Genomic DNA, 17,965 nt, shown 5'->3' on the forward strand with positions numbered 1-17,965 from the left:
CAATAATACCACCCTGAAAATAAAGAAATAGTGTTAATAGTGATTATACAGTTACCATACATTTGGTTTTAATATGAAACTACTGTATAACCCTAACTATAAACTAAAATATAACCTTTAATCTAAAACTACAATATCTCCAATACAGTATTACTTTTAAATTAAAACTACAATATAACCTTCAACGAATTTCAACCTTAAACTACAAAAAGAAGATTTCCATTAGTTTCATATAGAAGAAATAAACGGGCTGAAGGTTTTATCAGAAATTTGTCTTTTTTTACATTTTTCGAAGATCAAATATTGAGTAATTAGTTTACCTGGCCAAGAAAAGCATCAAGAAAATCCACCCATGTTGGGAAAACATCTTTGTTCGCAGGGCAAGCAAAGTTGTCCAGAGCATCTGGAAGCTCACATAACACCTTGGTGTATGCAGCATCCTGTGTAAAAGGTACTGATAAATTACCAAAACCTGATACTGCTTGGTATATGTCAATTTCACAAAGCATTTTTTTTAAATAATAAATATGAGATGCGTAAATAAAGGTGCTGCCGCTTAATAGATAAATTTAGCTCTCACCTGAGCCCATTTTTTGCTCCACTTGTCCCCATATCTTCTACTTTCTCTAAGCATCCATAAATAACATGGAAGGTGCCTGAAAATGTATACACGTATTAAACCTAAAATACTGAACTGTACCTTTTAAAAACATTTAAAATCTAAAAAGCGATTTTTGTATATATTACTTGTTGTTGTCAAGCATATCTTTATTAGAAAAGAGCTTTTTGGCACTTCAATAAAATGCCACTGTTTGACATACTGTATATCAATTTCTTTTTTCCTGCTGCCTAAAAGTACTTTGAGCGGTAAATAGACTTTAAAACAAAGGCACATAATAAATTGCCAGTAAGGCTGTTTTACAATTACCATACACCTGGAAACAATGTTTATATTAATATATTATGTATATATAAGAAAGAGTTTTTAAAGAAATGCTGTTCTAAAATTTTAGAATAAATCACTTACTTGTTAACTTCAATATAAGCAATGGACCTTCCATCAAAACCAGAATCAATTTTCATCAACCACTTGGTAACGTATGGGTTCTCGCATATGAGTCTCGCCATTGACTCGTGAAGCTGCTGTGCCGAGTACACATCATGGTCACCAGGTGGGGCTGTTGCATCAGCGGCAGCAAACACACGACGTCCGCCAGATTTACTGCTGTACAGATGGCAGATCTGGGAGACAGAAAAAGTTTGCAAATTATTAAAAAAATATATATTTAAATTAGTGTTTTATTATATTAATAATTTGGACAACCCATTAGTGACCACTGGGTTGGAACAATTTCCGTTATAAGTGTCTTGCGCAAGGACATACGCCCATAATGATAGCAGCGACGAGCCTTGAACCCACTACCTCTAGGTTAGAGGCAGGTGCGCTAACCACTTCACCACGGCGCCAAGCTAATCCAGTTGCTCAAAATGTTAACAAAAAATTACACATTAATTGTGTTTACCTCTGGTTCACATCCAAGGATTGGTATATTGAGTTCATCAGCTACTGAGATATCATCTTTATGGATCACCCCAGGCACATAATATGCATCTCTTCCAGCAATTAACTTCTTAATACGTGACAATGCACATGGACTGTATTTAAGCAAGGAAGCCAAACACATATGGTGGGTCTGAAAATATTGTTAAATATTATTTTATCTGTAGTTACTGTTAAATGACAATATAACTGTATTTACTATTAAACAATATTGTATCTGTAGTCACTGTTAAATATTATTGTATCTTAGTTACTATTATAGTCTTGTATCTGTAGTTAAATAATAGAATACAATTGCCATTATTTATGGTAATACACCTGAGTGTAGGTAGGCTTATACGTAAAAATGCTATATTCACTAGTAAAATAAAAACAGCATATTTTTTTCTTGTAATAATAATGAATGCTAAAAAGTAAAAAAAATATTTAAAAAATAACAAAAAATCCTGACTGAAAAATCAAAATAAACGCTAAAAAATAAAACAGATAATAACTTACAGGAAATTTGTTGAGTGCCTCTGGTGTAACAATGGTAAATCTTGTGGATAAATCGCCAACTTTTTCTGGGTCTGCCTCTTCCACTGCCCCCTTTAACCCCAACAGCTTGCAATAATATTGCTGAAGTTCTTCCAAAACTTCAACAGGCGATACGTAAATCACTTCAACATTTGTATCTGGGAAAAAACAGTTTTTCTATATTTGTTTTTTATACTCAACCTGTTTTATTTTTATACTACGGCTAATTTACACATAGATTTATTATTACACAAATATAGACATTTGCATTTTTGAAAAACAATGTTTTTCTATGAATATTTTTGACACTGAATTAGGGCTTTATTTGTATACCAAGGCCAAATTACACATAGGTATATTTTTATACAAATGTGGACATTTGTATCCGTTATAACCAATTTTTTCTTTGTTTACATTTTAATACTAAATCTGTTTTGTTTTTTACCAAGGCCAAATTACACATAAGTTTATTATTATGACAAAGTGGACATTTACATCAGTAGAAACAATGTTTTGTTAATTTTGAGTTAAAAGTTACTTTACTTTTCAGCATTCATTTTTATTAAAAAAACTTTTACCATGGTTTTACAATGTTTTTTTTATTACTGATAATAAATATAGTCTTTTTTTCCTTATTTCCGAAGTATAAACAGGTAAATTTTGAAAAAAACTGGGACAGTGGTATATATTACTTCTTTAGGGGTTTTATTTTAATATGCACGATGCAAAGATACCTAGATTTAGGCGATAAATAAGCCCATTCTCTCAACACCTAGGAGGCTCTCATGTACTGCATCAGAAGCTTAAATTATGTTAAAATTATTTAAAAAAAACATATATACATGTTGTGTTAAAATTAAACATATTTTTAAAATACCATTATTGAGTGAATGTAACTAACCTTATCCACACATGGCCGGTAAACGACAGTTGTTAAATACAAGTGTTCTGTTTCATACACTTCATGCCATCTTACGAGTTACCAAGTATGTTACTTAGAAAAGCAAATGGCATTGTCTTACTACAATGATTGGGCAGTTTGAATTACCTATAAGGTCACACAGGCGAGCCATTTGAGCATTTTGCTTTCGATCAAACCCGGACATGCCAAATCTAATTTGAGTTGGATGGCCAAGTGATGGAACATGAACAATCACTCTTCTTGATGAAGTTATACGATTCCATTCTAGAGCTAATGTCTGAATAAAATATATTGTAAGTTAAAATTGTATGAATACATGTAACTTGCTTATCTGGCGTGGTTGGAAACGACAGTCGTTATAAAACGAGTGTGCATAAGAAAAATCACTTACATAAATATTGGAATTTGTTAATTCTACAGTTAATGTCTGAATAAAATAAAACTTACGTTAAAGTTGTATGTATAATTCCCAAGTCAGTTTAAGCAAAATCTTATTAATTTCAAAATATGTAAACACTATTCAACTTTTATTATTGAACCTTAAAAGTAAAACTTTTATAAAAAATGTTTGATATTGAAAAAAATGTAAAACTAGTGTTCAGCCTTACACTTAATTTAAATAGGTTTTAATCTTAGCCAGGAACTCTGCATTAAAATTTTAAGCCACCAATAGAAAAGCCTTGAATGAATAAAATAAATGAAATATTTATGAATGAAATAAATGAAAGCCTAACACCTTTCCACGAGCTCTATAGTTATCAAGATGACTTCTTCGAATATGACGAAGACGTTTTCTCATACGTGACATACGAACATGCATGATCCATGATATAGCAATCACACCCGCTGCCCATCTAAGTAATAATGTTAATATTATTAGTAAAACATAAATTTACTAAAAATACAACATTACTAAAACATATTTTTACTAAAATGAATTGTTACTGAAATTAATGAAGAATACATTATCATTAAAACATATTTTTACTAAAAATATAAAACTTAAACTTAAAAATAAACTTTTACAAAGTATCTTTCACTTAAATGCAGTTAAATATTGTGCTACGTTTTTCCTTACTTTTGTAAAGAAAATTAAAAAAATCATTTTTAAACTGATGAAGACAGAAGTTTTAAAACAGTTATATTGGTATATATTGGAACAAACACCCAATCTCAATTAAAAAAACCTCTAATTCATTAACACAAAAACCCTACCTTTGTTTTCTATACTGCAGATACGCTCTCCTGTCTCTGTATCGCCTCCAAGTGGCCTGGATCTTTGATACAGCGATATAGCGTCCATCAGTTCCAAGGAACCTTCTGCCAGGGGTGCTAATCATAGCGAGAACATCTTCATAATTCTCAAGTACAGTTAGCAATTCATCTCTTGTTGGTTGGTATTCTAGTTCATAATGCCTTGACAACTCAGCTAGTCTGTTGAGACGCAAAAATAAAGGGTTGAATAAATGAAACTTTATTTATCCTCGCATGGCCAGAAAAAGACAGTCGTTATAATACAGGCGTTCTATTTCTGTTTTTTACGAGTTGCCATGTATGTTAATTTGTGGGTGATTATTTTTTATTGGGGGGGGAACTTTTTCTTTTTTATGTATGGATGATAATTTGGACAACCCATTAGTGTGTCTTGCCCAAGGACACATACGTCTAAAATGGTAGCAGCGACGAGCCTTGAACCCATTACCTCTACGTAGAGGCAGGCGGAAAGTACAACTATAAATTGTAACACCAAAATATTCATTTCATATTTCTGCAACCTAATTATATATCAGAATTGTCATTGGGAGTGCCATATTAGCAAAAAACAAACTATCATTTTTTCCATCACATTTCTACCAAACTCACCTATCTCCATTTACATAAGCTGTAGGGATCGCATAATCCTGTAAAACTTTCTGCAGCTTTGCAACCATTGTTATCACTGAGCCCCACTGTAGAAGGTACCTCTGATGGAATGCAGAGAACTCAGGATCACCTGATCTTGGGAGGTTACCTGAGGTTATAAAGAAACTGTAACCTTGTCCTGCTGCTACAACTTGGTGCTGGTCTTCTTCTTTCTGTGCTGGGGTGGCTGGTGGAGGCTGTAAAAATATACATGTAGTAGTGTTATGTATATAGTAGGGTGGGGGAAGAAGGAACACCTTTAGCACAGAATATCCAAATATCCTGGTCATTTTTTATACAATTAACAGCGGTCTATGGAAGTTGTGAGAATTCGGTTTAATAATTCTTTGATTTTCTGATTACTACCAAATGGAAGAAGAAAACAGAATGAAAAGATGTCCTATCTTTCCCCTACTGATTTATGAAGGTAATACACAAAGGGTAAATAGTACATAGGTATAAAGGTATATGAGAAACGAAAATGGTACAAAAGGAAAAATAGACTAAATCATTTTTTTTAAGGTAATATATTTTAAGTGGAATGAGTTTAGTTTATTGCTACAGACAGCTTTTTAAATTGTTGTATAAATAGAGATTTTAGGGTAACAGTGATCTCCAAACTTAGGTTGAATGTACCAAGGTCTACCACAGATATTGTAAACTACTACAGGTATCTCTAGTGGGTCATTGGTGTATATATACTATATACAATAACAGGCAATGTTAGTATATATTGAAAAATAATGCAAATTATGCTCTGCGTCCCAGGGTCCTTACAAGTGGTTGGAGAGGAGCATCAAACACACGAAGAGGAAGAGGAGACCTTCCTGTGGTGGATGAATAACCGGACTTCTTCCTAGATGTTGGGGATTGGATGAGCACGGAGCGAAGCTGAGGAGAACCTGGATTGAAAGAGGGTTTAAATAATTTTGTTCATCTGTAAAGAAGTTCTTTAATATGAAAAATATGAAATATATAGGTCGAACACATTTATTGTAGAAAAGATAAATAGGCAGATGGTTACTAATTATATAATATACGGTTTTTAAAAAGTGTTTACTGTTTATGGACTATAAAAGGGTTTACAGGATATTTAAAATACAAACAGACCATTAAAGTCTATTATCACTAAGGGTATATTTTATGCAAAGTTTTAGGTACTGTTACAAGTATATTTACTGCAGAGTTTTAAAGTGTATTGCTGGAAAGTGGTAAATTAAATAAAAGTTCCAAATTAACTAAAATGAAATCCAAGTAAGTTTATGGGGAAAGCGTCAATAATACATCATAAGTTAACATTTTAAGTCAACATAGAATACATAAGTAAAATAAGTCAACTTTATTAAGTAAACAGAAGTTGCAAAAAGCAATTGTGCAATGTACTTATAAGCTTTATAAATAAGCTTTATAAATAAGTAAACAGAAGTTGCATAACTTTAGATATTAGGTTTTACCTGCTGATCTTGAATAGTTAGCAGATGATGGGGGAACTGATGCCGTCATTGCTCCCTCTGATGTTCCAAGTCTTTGAGAATTTCCACTGCCGTTAATTTTCAATCGACCATCATGAGATAAGTCTAACTTTACAGATGCCATGTAATGACTGCCCTCTGTAAAAAACAAACATTATTACTTGTTTTTGATATAGGTAGGAATTATTTTCTGGTAAAAATGGAAAATCTGATGAAATCCTACTATTTTACTTGCGATGTAAGGTTTATGGGACATTTCTTAAATATAAAAATTGGGTACGTAAAAAAATTGTAAATATTAGTTAAGCAGGTAAAGAAATTTCAAGCAAACATTTTAATAAAAATGACTGCCCTGCGTGGAAACATAACATTCTTATTTGTCCCTGATTTAAGAATTATTTTCTGGTAAAAATGCAAAATCTTATAAACATCACTATTTAAGTAGTGATATAGGGTTTTACTCTGATATATTTCTTGTGGACTCAAAACTTTGGGTAAATAACATGAAGAAAACGATAAAGGGCGAAAAATAAACCTTTAACTATATAGCAGTTTAGTTGTTAAATAAAATTACCAGAGAGAAACATTTTATAAAAGAACTAAAATTGGAGCATTTTAAACTAACTAAAAATTTTAGATCCGCGAATTTAAATTTTAAACTAAATTTGTATTTATAAATAAAATTATCTTTTAGAAACTTACCTCCCCTTGCGCTTGACTCAGATTGCAGTTGTTTCCTTGTAGCTTCCTCTGCATTATGTAGTCGTGCACGTTTATGGTGGACTGGTGATGGATCCAGGGTCAGTTCGGCAGCTGGAGGAATCAAACCACGCTCAATAAGACTTAAAATCCCTTTCTTAGCATCCTGAAAAAACAAAGAGCCGAAATAAAAAAAATGTCTGCAAAAATAGAGCTTATTTTCTCTAACTTGTATAAATTCCGCGAATCTAATCTGATGTTCATGCTATCAAGCAGTTGAACGATTCTTGTATAGTAAAGTACAGTAAAAATCTAGTGCTTCGAAAATGTAACCAACAAAACAGGTTTTGTTTTCGTAGCACCGGATTATCATTTTCCCTAAAACTGTATTTTTAGTCCAATTTCGAAAAATTTTAACACAAAACTTTAATATATTTTGTTTGTTTTTGAAACAATTTTTTTATTAAATTGCAAAGCTTTATCAAATTTTGTTAAAAATGTTTTAATTAATGATGTAAAAACTGCGTAACAACAATATTTTTGTGAACATTTTTGTGAACAAATCAATATATAATCTTCAAATACTAGTATGTTACCTTTTCCATAATGGATGGTGGTGGTAATGAAGGATCTGTTCGATTAGCACGAGGTAAAACTGACAACTGGTCAACTGTACAGCCGCGTGTAACACTCTGGTTTATTAACTGTTAAACAAAATTTATAAAGATAAAGTGATATAAATTGGGATAGTTATGTGTAATATGTTGTCTTGGCTTTGTAAGAAACTAAATCGTATTAGAAATACTATTTATTTGATTTTAAAATAATTTTTTTAAGATAATTTTTTGTTTTTCAAAAAAACATAATAATTTCTTTGGAAAATGTTAGTTCTAATATAAAGTTTAAGCAGTCAGTTTTTAGGTTTATGCCGAGTTTAAGGTTAGATATTTGAATATTTTCATTTTGTTACCTTGGCTTGGCGTGGAGGTTTAATAGCAGGTAATGTAAAGTTGTAATTCCTATGAAGAACTTCTCTGTTGTTTAAATTCTCTGGGTTGAGCAAAGCTTTCATAGTGAGATTGTGTTGAAACTGTTACGAAAACATGACAAAATTAATACCAAATTTTTTTCAATATGTTATGAATTATTCAAATACAATAGTAATATGTTGGAACTTGAACTGTTGCAAAAACATAACAAATAAACTGCCCTCGTCTAAATTTACACATGTTAACACTAATCACTCTAAAACTATCCAAAAACAAAAATAATACATAAAAGTTTTTTAAAACTTCTATCAGCTTTAACCACATGGTATCTGCATATCCTGCTTTGTATTAGCTGAGTAATATGCTGCTCCATTCTTCACAATTTCTATGTATTCTCTGTTTTATGTGCATTACTTACTAAACTGCCTAAAAACTTACACTATAATGAAATAATACCTCTATCATATGCACTGGATTGACTAACTCACAATCTTCCATCTGCATAATAAAACATGGATAACCTCCAATTATTAGGAATTGGCTGTAAGCATTAAGCACTGTGCAATGGTAAATAGGTGAGTCAATCAAGCATTGGTGATAAAACAGCACAATAAATTTTTGGTATATTTCTGGTATTTGAAGATCCAAATTCAATTTTAACAGGTATAAACACTACCTAACTAATTAATAAATCTGTAGTTCAAATGTACAAAAATACAAATTCCGATATCAACAATTTTTTTCTTCAATTTTTGGGTAAAACACATGCAACACAATTGTACAACTATAACACAACCACCCTTTCAGTATCAAGCCATTTAAGGATAAATAAAACAATGATAAAATTTAAACTGACATTCTCTCCAGGTGAGTCATGGAACAAAGATGGATGCAGTTGTGGACGACCTGAGGATTCCCGCATCTTCTGCATGGAGGCACGAGGGCGAGAGCTTCTTCTTGATCCTTCATCCACAGTTGGAAGAGTCATCACTTGATTGTTCATCATGCTCACAACATACTCAGCATTTTGCTGTGGAAATTAGAACAATGTTATTTATTCTGGCAACAGGAAAAATACTTTGTTACGTTTTCTATTCTTTGTGGGTGAGATCCTTGTCTAAGACCTGGTATTTAGGTCAGATTTGGCCCATTACCTCGTACTTTGTTATGTTACAGACTAGGCTGGTGAAAAGTGCTAAAGATTGGTAGTTAAGAGGCTAGTGGTTATAGGGGTTGGTGGTTACATGAGGGGGATTATAAGGTAAGATTTTTATTATTTGTAACAAAACTATGTGACTGCATTTAAAAACTAAAACATTGATTTGGTAATTACTATTGGTGTCAAAAATGGGATGGCAGGTTATTCAGGCCCACCGAAGAATCGTACTACACTGATTGGTAACTTTTAAGAAACCAAAATGTTAGATTTGTTTATAAGAATGGGTATCTATGATAGACTAAAATATACAGCATAAAATATCAATTAAAATTTTCCATGTACCTTTAAACCTTGTTCTGTTCTCATTAGAGCATCATCAATTGACTTGAGATCAATCTGATTTGAACCTTCAAGTTTCATTGCACTCATCTGCTCTTTAAGGTTGTGCAGATCCTCCTGAACCTAGTCGTAATATTTTCATTTATCTCTTTAAAAACCATAGCGAAGATCATGTTATTCATAGAATAAAAAAATTGAATTAAACAGCAAAACAACACGCTATGGATAAAAGTGTTGAAAGAGTGGTAATGAAGTAGCCTAGCTGTTACATCCAACATAAATTAAAAAAACATAAAATTTAATGAGAAGATTATTTTTTTAGATATTGAAATATACCTGCACGAGAATTCGGCCAACATTTTCAGGCCGTCTTTGTACTTCCGCCATCCTTGCAGGCTGTGTTAGACGACTAAAAGCGTTACTTTGTAATCCTAACCAATTGATTCATACATGGCCATCTGCAAAACATTGTTTTAGGACGTAAACATACAAATTTAAATGCGCCGTCTTACTACATTGTCAGTCGGTCTGTGATGTTAGCGTGGCGTTGTTCTTGGCAACAAAGGCCAGCTGGAGTAATAGAAATTGTAAGTACCACAGATTTGTACTTCTCCAAAGAATAAAGTCTTCTGCAAACGGTTTTACATTTTGGAATAAAAAAATAATGTTTTAATATTATAGCTAAAGCTGTCTGTGTTTCTTCAAAGCTGATGATATTGCATTCTTCTCAGTGATTGATTAATAAACTGATAATTGAAAAATATAAAAAAATACATTTTTACAATTATAAAAAATATTTTTTATACAAAATCATAGCGAAAATATAGTACTCCGTTCTGTTTCTGCAAAGAAAGTTTAATCACCCCACATACAAAAACTTCGTTGTCTTGCTACATGTTATCCGTTTTAATAAATAGAATTCAGACTCGCGTGTGCATTTTAACTTTTAATTCAAGACGTTTGTTAGGTTTGTTTTGTTAGATAAATAGGAGTGTAATATCACTTTCCGACACCAGTTGATCACCAATAAACTGCACAATGAGTGTACCGGCTTTTATTGACCTTTCTGAAGCCGATCAGGTTCGTATGAGTATTAAAAGGTGTTAAATACTAAGTTTGTTCTTTGGTTAATAAAACTTTTCCATTACAATAATATTACTGTTGTAAGCACTTACTAATGTGTATATGGATACAAATACTTTAGAAAGTAATTGGTTAAATAATACGGTTGTGACTTTGTTTACAGATTTCAGAGCTTCAACAATATTTCAAAAGTAAAAACATTGAAGTGAAGGAAGAAGGGGTTTTGTTCAATGATGTCAAACAACTTATTATTTCGACTGCAGAACTATGGAAAGACACAGAAGGAAAAGGTATTTAGTGTTAGTGAAAATATAATTTGAAATGACTTTCTTTGCTGCTCCAATAATAATGCCATCTGTTGATTTGTTGTTCCAATTTTTTCTATGGTAAACACACTTTAATATTAACGTCATATCTTCAATTAAAGCAAACTTTGTTACTCACAATGAAAAATTACTGTTTAAACACCTGAATTGTTTGTAAACAGTGTTGTATTTCAACCAGAACCAATCAAAAAACTCCAATTCCTCACTTTAAATCCAAGTTAAACAATTTAAACCTGAACGGGCAATTACATTACCTTAAATGCTTTGTTACCTGAAACATATTTTATTTCTGTATTCTCTAAAAATCAAGCCCTGTTCAAAATGCTTATAAAACCACCATGTAAAATAATTTTGATGACATACTTTTCATTTTTAGCTTACTTTCCAAAAGCTTTTTTTACCCATACATTTTGTTCTGCAGATATCGAAGGAGTGGTAAACAGCATTCTTTCCTTGCTATTTGTTATTCCAATCGACAAAGGATGTGAGCTTGTGGATCTTTTGTGTGAGCAATTGTTAAGGGGCGCTGAAAGTGGAAAAGCACCTGTCAGTTTAAACTTGTAAGCTAACAGATTTACTACTTAACTAGTCTCAATGGCCGATTATGTACTGTATTTAATAAAGTGCATAACAAATTTTACTACTGCAGCTTTGCTAAAGGCCACCTGTTATTTTATTACTTATGGTTAATATTTCCTAATCACATATATACAGTGAAGTTAACATAATATCTAAGTTTTCCTTGCACATATGTGGTTTTAATGCAAGATATTCTATGTTTTAGATTACATAATCTGTTCCATGGTTATCCAACAAAAACTCCATTTCTCTGCAAAGTATATTCTACTTGGTTAAAACTTGCCAAAGTAAGCAGAAGCATTCACCTCGTACCAACAAACTTGAAAGAAGTAAGCTCTCTACAAGTTATTTTACTAAAAAAAATGTTTGAGTTAATCAGACCAACCCTAAAGTTTTTCCAATTGATTAGTAACCATTAGAGCCCATTTTAATTTGTCTCTTTACCATTTTATTATTAACTGCCACAGTCCTTATTGTACCTGTGTTTTGAAATGATGGGCCAAATCTGGACTAAATCGCAGGTCCTTGAAAAGGACCTTACCCACAATATTGTACATCAGTACATGTATACCACATTTGTGTACCAACCTATCTTACAATATGTATACAAAAAATATAAGATTTGCTCACAAAATGTTGTTTTCCACAGTTATCTTCATGGTTGGAGGATTGGAATGCAGGAGAAGAAGGTCGACAGAATGTGCTGAGACTTTTATACGAAGCACAATTGAACTGTGGGAGAAACAAGGAAGCTGCTGAAACAATGATCACTTTACTTCAATCTTATACCGAGGAAAATGCTGGAAAAGCAAGAGAAGATGCCATTAGGTTTGATGCATTTGCATATTCTGTATAAGAAGTGGTGAACACATCTGTAACAGCTTGCTTTAGAAAAAAAAACTTTTCAAAAATGGTCGATTTTAGAGTTTTTGTTAAAATACGAAAGTTGATTTTGTCTCAGAAATCATTTTATTTACTAATTATCATGTTTTGATGATAATGGAGTCATTTTTTTGTTTCAGGTGCATAACGAAGGCATTAGCCGACCCAAACACATACTTGTTCAATCAACTACTTACTTTAAAACCTGTCACATTCTTAGAAGGTGAACCTTTACATGATGTGAGTGGTTCTTATCTATCAATATGAACTAAGTTAAACTGCTATTATTTTTTGTTCATCTACTCTACTGTGGTAAAGCGCCCAGACAACAGTATGATAGCCTGGCTATATTCTGTTTTGTGAATCTGGCTTTGATCCAGCACTTGATCATTTGCATCACATTCGTATACGCCAAGCACTACTGAATGGTGCAAACAAGAGGTTTATATTTTTTCTGTATTAGTGGCATTACCATCCGTTACTTGAGTTAAAATCCTAGTTTTAAGTTATGAAAACATCAGCATTAATTCCCTTTGTAATATAAATTTACAATTTTAGCTTCTCAACATCTTTGTGAGTGGAAACATCAAAGAATACAAAGATTTCTATGAAACAAACAAAGAATTTATTGAATCTATAGGTAAGAAACCAAAAACTTTTCATATTTTTTCAGTGCAAATGATTCCAAATTTTTGTAACCGTAAAAGGTTTTCATATTTACCTTGAATCTCCTAATTTTTAAGGTTTGTCCCACACAAGCAACACAAGGAAAATGCAACTTCTAACATTGGTCGATAACTTCGGTTCAGCAAGAGAAATAAGTTTTGATGACATCATAGCACGACTTGACATATCTGAAGATGACGTTGAAGAATTCATAATTGATGGTACGTATCACGTTAATGTAAGCCCGGCAGTGGGCACGAGGGCATGAATGTTAACCGGACAGTGAGCATGGGGGTTTGTTTTGAGTGTAAACCTGACAAAACTAAGTAAATATTTACAAAAGAAACTGTAAAACAGTAGTACTACTATAGATAACAGTAACTAAAATGCTATTAAATACAGTGTAATGAGCTATCTAGTTACAGTCACAAAAAAAAACAATATTAAAATAAAAAAAATAATATTATATATAACTGTAAATGTTTTTAAATACAGTGTATTTAGTTACAGTATGTATCCCGCTAAAATATATGTGACAGTGGGCATGTGTGTAACTTGGGATATAGCAAATACAAATTATTTGTAACAAGACTTGGTCAATAGATTCTTGTATTTAAAGGATGACAAATCATATAAATTAGTTTTGTTCCTAATGGTAATATTGTATGAACCATTTCCAGCCATTCAAAGCAAACTTATGAGAGGAAGGATAGACCATGTCAACCGTAAAGTGATTGTCAGGTAACATGTGTATACCATAGTATTGTACATACCGCATATATATATATATAAATATAAGCAAGGACCTTGTCCAACAACTACTTTTTTGCCATTCATTTTTTTTGCCATTTTACAATTAACAAAAAACATAATTAAAATGATGAAAAATGAATTATTGAGTAAATGTATCTCATTTATCCTGTAACGCGGATGACCTGTTTTATACACCTCCTCTGAACGCTTGCAAGTTACCATTTATGCCATACTTTGTGGGTTGGAGCAATGGTCGTTCAGTGTCTTACCCAAGGACACAAACGCCCACAGTGTTAACCCCGTTAAAATGTTGTCACCTCTTTCTTACTATATTTTTATTTACAGTCAAGCATGCCAGCGTATATTTGGACGCGCTCAGTGGGAATCCCTCGCCTCCCGTCTTGAGCAGTGGAGAGATAATATCAACCGAGTTAACGGCAAACTACAAACATTACAAGTTTAAAATAGATCTTAAGAATTACGTTTTGTTATTATAGTGCGAATATTTGCGTTTTGCGTGAAAAGAAATAAGAATGTCTGGTGACATAAGTAATTATTGGATTATGTCGGATTTTTGATGCGAATTTATGTGGTGTTCCAATCATCTTATGCTAGAAATAAAGATGCAAACCCATCTAGGAAAAAAGTTGTAGCGATTACTAGTAACTATCGTGTTTTGAAACTAGTACATGAAACGATACGAAAATCTGTTAACTAAGACAACGAAGAATCTTTCATAGCAATGTAACATTGGTTAAAACACATCATCGATTAAAGAGAATTGAAAATGTATAATATTACCATCGTGACTGATATACTTTGGCTACTGAAATATTCTCAAAGGCATGAACTTGGGCAACAGTTTAACGCCGAAATCGTGCGAAACTGTAGCGGTGATTAAAACGGCTATGTAATAGCATTAGTTTAGTTATTCACGTATTATGTAATTAGACTAGTGTCCGGTTACTTCACCGTTTCAATATGTTGCTTTAGGAGTCATATCATGGCCATACGCCGATCCAGACAAGAATAGAATACGTAGTTCAGAAGGATCGATCGTCCACACGTCAATCAGGATACGTAGCATACTTTCGATGAGTGCCCTCCACACGCGGAACGAGTTAAACAATAAGTACCCGGCCGAGATTTCTTTTCGACATTCGGCATTGTCAAGAACAATGGCGAGGGACCGAAATCACAGGGAGCCTATTCAGCTTAATGATATTCCGAATCAGGCGACGGCCGTGTATGATGTTACGTAGTAAGTGGAAAAGTACGATGGGACAATTTGTTATTATCGAATACGGGGACACGAATTTAAACGCCTATGTAACAGTTTTAATATTAACTTTATTCGTCTCTTCCATTACGGTAGCAGAGATTTGGAAATATTTTAAACAAAGAGACAGGATATAGCGACAAAACAACAGTCGTTAAAACACATTTACATTTATTTAGGAGAAAATAGGCGTGGTCGCTACACCTAGCAGACAAACAAGCTATTTATGTTTAAACATTACCAAGTTGAAACGGCTTAGAAAAATCTGTATCAGTTTAAAGGATTAGCGGCGTGTGTAATTAAGGTATTTTAACTTTAACCTACCTTTATTTCTAAAACGGTATTACAGCTTTACGTAAGGTTGGTATAAAATGGAAGATATAACATCAAAATCTGTAAGATGGCGGGTTCCCACACGGGAGACCATGCGTACGCGAAGTAATGGTCGTCAGAGAGTTAAGAGTGCACTTGCAACACGTGATCAACCTACGTGGTACAATTGTAAGCAGTCACGCCCGGTCGTTGAGAAGCAAGGTAAAAAGAAAAGAATCAAATCGGCGCCGTCGGTTATATTCTCAGATTCGAGAAGGTCAAGCTACTCTTGCTACACCCTTCCGGATAGTCAAGTACAAAGTCTGAATGCCAGCACTGCTGGAGAAGAAATTGTTACCGAGCCTGGAAGAGAGGTTTTAAGGCGAAGAGCAAAAGAAGTTCTTTCGCCAATTTTGGATACGAAGTATCAGAATTTCGACGTGTCGGATTTGAAATTTGTCAAAAAGAGCAGAGCAGTTTCGGCCACATCGTCGGGCAGTGGAAAATACTGTGACGCTGCTACGAAAGTAATAGCTCCGCCACAAACAAATGCTAGAAGACGGCCATTTTTCCTTAGCGGCGTGCCGTCTAGATCATATAGAAGACCAAGCATCCAAATGAACATGGACATTCTAAGTGAAGGGACTTGTGCCTCTATGGATATTTTTAAGCGCAGACAAAGCGTTCCCAATCTTCCGTCTGAAATTGGGACACGTCGTTTTTCTGGATCAAATTATTTCACTAGATCTGAAAAACTGTCATCTCAAGCTTCTTCCACAGCGCCAGCAACCATTGCTTCCAATGACGAACCACTAGTTGTACACGCAGCAAGGGGTCCAAAACCTGCATACATGGAGCGAGACTGGAACTCTGACCTGCTGTCAAGGTACGCCCTGCACCGACCATGGCTGCCACGTTACGTTACAACCCGTTATTTCCCTAAACATTTGAACATGCAAGATATTCACTGTCGTAACCCGTATATAGTGCCGGGATGTATTCTACACAAATCATCAGTATCTTGATATGAAGCGCAATACATGTACGAGTATTTTGGAAGAAGATTATATTAGTTGTAGGCTATAAGAGAATGGCTCCCAAATGTTGGGCAACAAGACCGTGTTTAACATGGGCGCATCATGGACATACGAATGGTTTGCCAAACAACACATGTAGGCTATATACAAGTACGATGAGTGTATTTTTACATACAGTACTGTGGGGTTAAGTTGGGACACCTTTAGCACATTATATCCAAATAACCGGATCGTGTTTTAAACAATTAACAACGCTCTGTGGAAGTCGTTTTATAATTCTATGAATGTTCTTTGTTTACTACCAAATTGGGCAAGAAAATAGAAAGATACGTGTCCTATTTTCCCTCACCCTACTACACGGTTTACTTGCCATCACACCAGGCGTCCTATGTATATTTCTGATGATACGTATACGCAGGGGTATTAAATATACTATGGCTTATATAATTTAAAGTTTGTAAATGTATGTGAACTCGTGTTCTTTATCTTATAAATACACAAACCCTGAACAAATTGTAACCGAAAAGGTAACTGCTTAATAAACCATTTTACACAAGTATTCAGTTAAAATTTACTGTACATATTCTTAATCCGTTAATCGCTAATATCGTAACAAATAAATGCAAAAGTACCTGGTAACCCACACAAGCTTGATCGAGGCGATATCGTAGTTTTCGTTTCTGTGTCACTGAAGACTTCGTCTGTCTTCTTGAACAGCAACTTTTTCTTTTCTTTTATAAAGCTGCTAAATGATTTTCACAACCTAAATACCTCGATGATCTCTTGCATATAACACCATAGAAGGCCTACACTCACTTCAGTATACTATATTATCATACGATAAGATGATCTATTGCATATAACAGGATAAATAAGAGTAAACTTTAAGCTTTAATAAAACTAAAAGGTTCAACTATGATTCAAATTCAACTGGCCGTCCAACCAAAACGAAAAACTAAACTATAGAAACAACTTAGTCAAACAAGCAAGTAAACGTGCCCGAAGAAGCGCTTCCGACGCTCGCCACGACTAATAATAATTGCCCTTAGGAACTTCTGAAGCAAAATTTTCCAGCCGTATTACCACACACACACATTTATTATTAAGTCCGAATTCTTTATTCAACAGATGTATGGCAACTTGTGTCTGTGTATACTCTTCCTTATTCCTAAAAACTCGGCAAAAATAAACAATACTTTTACTGTGTGATGGAAATAAACATTAAAACAAAGCAATTTGCAAGCAAGTAACAACGGAAATTAGCCCTTTATATATAGCAAGAATATAAATTGGAGAAGGCGTTTGAAATATATGAGTGAAAATGTGAAACATTGCAGACAAATATGGGTTGTGCAGATATTCGTTTTGTGCACAGACATTGGCTTTAATAATTATTGGCTTTAATAAATTTAAATAATAATCAAGAATCTGGAAACATTAACTATAAGATTTGATACACATTATGGCACATACAGAGATGTAGGCTACT

At 33.3% G+C, this 17,965-nt stretch overlaps 2 protein-coding genes across 3 annotated transcripts in view; one reads left to right on the forward strand and one right to left on the reverse strand.

Moving 5' to 3' along the window:
* LOC100184908 (IQ domain-containing protein H-like) overlaps positions 1–10,212 on the reverse strand; it is a 13,350-nt gene extending 3,138 nt beyond the window's left edge. Inside the window, exons 1-19 of one of the 2 annotated variants that reach the window (XM_026834189.1) lie at positions 10,072–10,212; positions 9,896–10,017; positions 9,563–9,682; positions 8,918–9,091; positions 8,518–8,559; positions 8,043–8,162; positions 7,669–7,776; positions 7,076–7,238; positions 6,356–6,511; positions 5,679–5,803; positions 4,863–5,098; positions 4,215–4,433; positions 3,736–3,853; positions 3,126–3,276; positions 2,060–2,235; positions 1,524–1,694; positions 1,028–1,242; positions 581–656; positions 321–440 (exon numbers count right to left, since the gene is read on the reverse strand). In XM_026834189.1, the coding sequence (XP_026689990.1) occupies positions 321–440; positions 581–656; positions 1,028–1,242; positions 1,524–1,694; positions 2,060–2,235; positions 3,126–3,276; positions 3,736–3,853; positions 4,215–4,433; positions 4,863–5,098; positions 5,679–5,803; positions 6,356–6,511; positions 7,076–7,238; positions 7,669–7,776; positions 8,043–8,162; positions 8,518–8,559; positions 8,918–9,091; positions 9,563–9,682; positions 9,896–9,946 (2,541 nt within the window). In that variant the 5' untranslated portion in view covers positions 9,947–10,017; positions 10,072–10,212. The remainder of the gene's footprint in view (positions 1–320; positions 441–580; positions 657–1,027; positions 1,243–1,523; positions 1,695–2,059; positions 2,236–3,125; positions 3,277–3,735; positions 3,854–4,214; positions 4,434–4,862; positions 5,099–5,678; positions 5,804–6,355; positions 6,512–7,075; positions 7,239–7,668; positions 7,777–8,042; positions 8,163–8,517; positions 8,560–8,917; positions 9,092–9,562; positions 9,683–9,895; positions 10,018–10,071) is intronic. The other variant, XM_026834190.1, reaches the window with a different exon arrangement.
* A 280-nt stretch (positions 10,213–10,492) lies between these two features.
* Positions 10,493–14,494, forward strand: LOC100181765 (eukaryotic translation initiation factor 3 subunit M-like). Its single transcript, XM_002130075.4, has 10 exons — positions 10,493–10,639; positions 10,806–10,932; positions 11,390–11,528; positions 11,753–11,876; positions 12,197–12,375; positions 12,570–12,669; positions 12,988–13,069; positions 13,173–13,316; positions 13,776–13,836; positions 14,194–14,494. Exons 1-10 carry the CDS (start codon positions 10,598–10,600, stop codon positions 14,309–14,311), a joined length of 1,116 nt encoding a protein of 371 aa, XP_002130111.1. The 5' UTR covers positions 10,493–10,597; the 3' UTR covers positions 14,312–14,494.
* The last annotated feature ends 3,471 nt before the right edge of the window (positions 14,495–17,965 follow it).

This window comes from Ciona intestinalis, chromosome 4 (genome assembly GCF_000224145.3).
Source record: "Ciona intestinalis chromosome 4, KH, whole genome shotgun sequence".
NCBI lineage: Eukaryota > Metazoa > Chordata > Ascidiacea > Phlebobranchia > Cionidae > Ciona > Ciona intestinalis.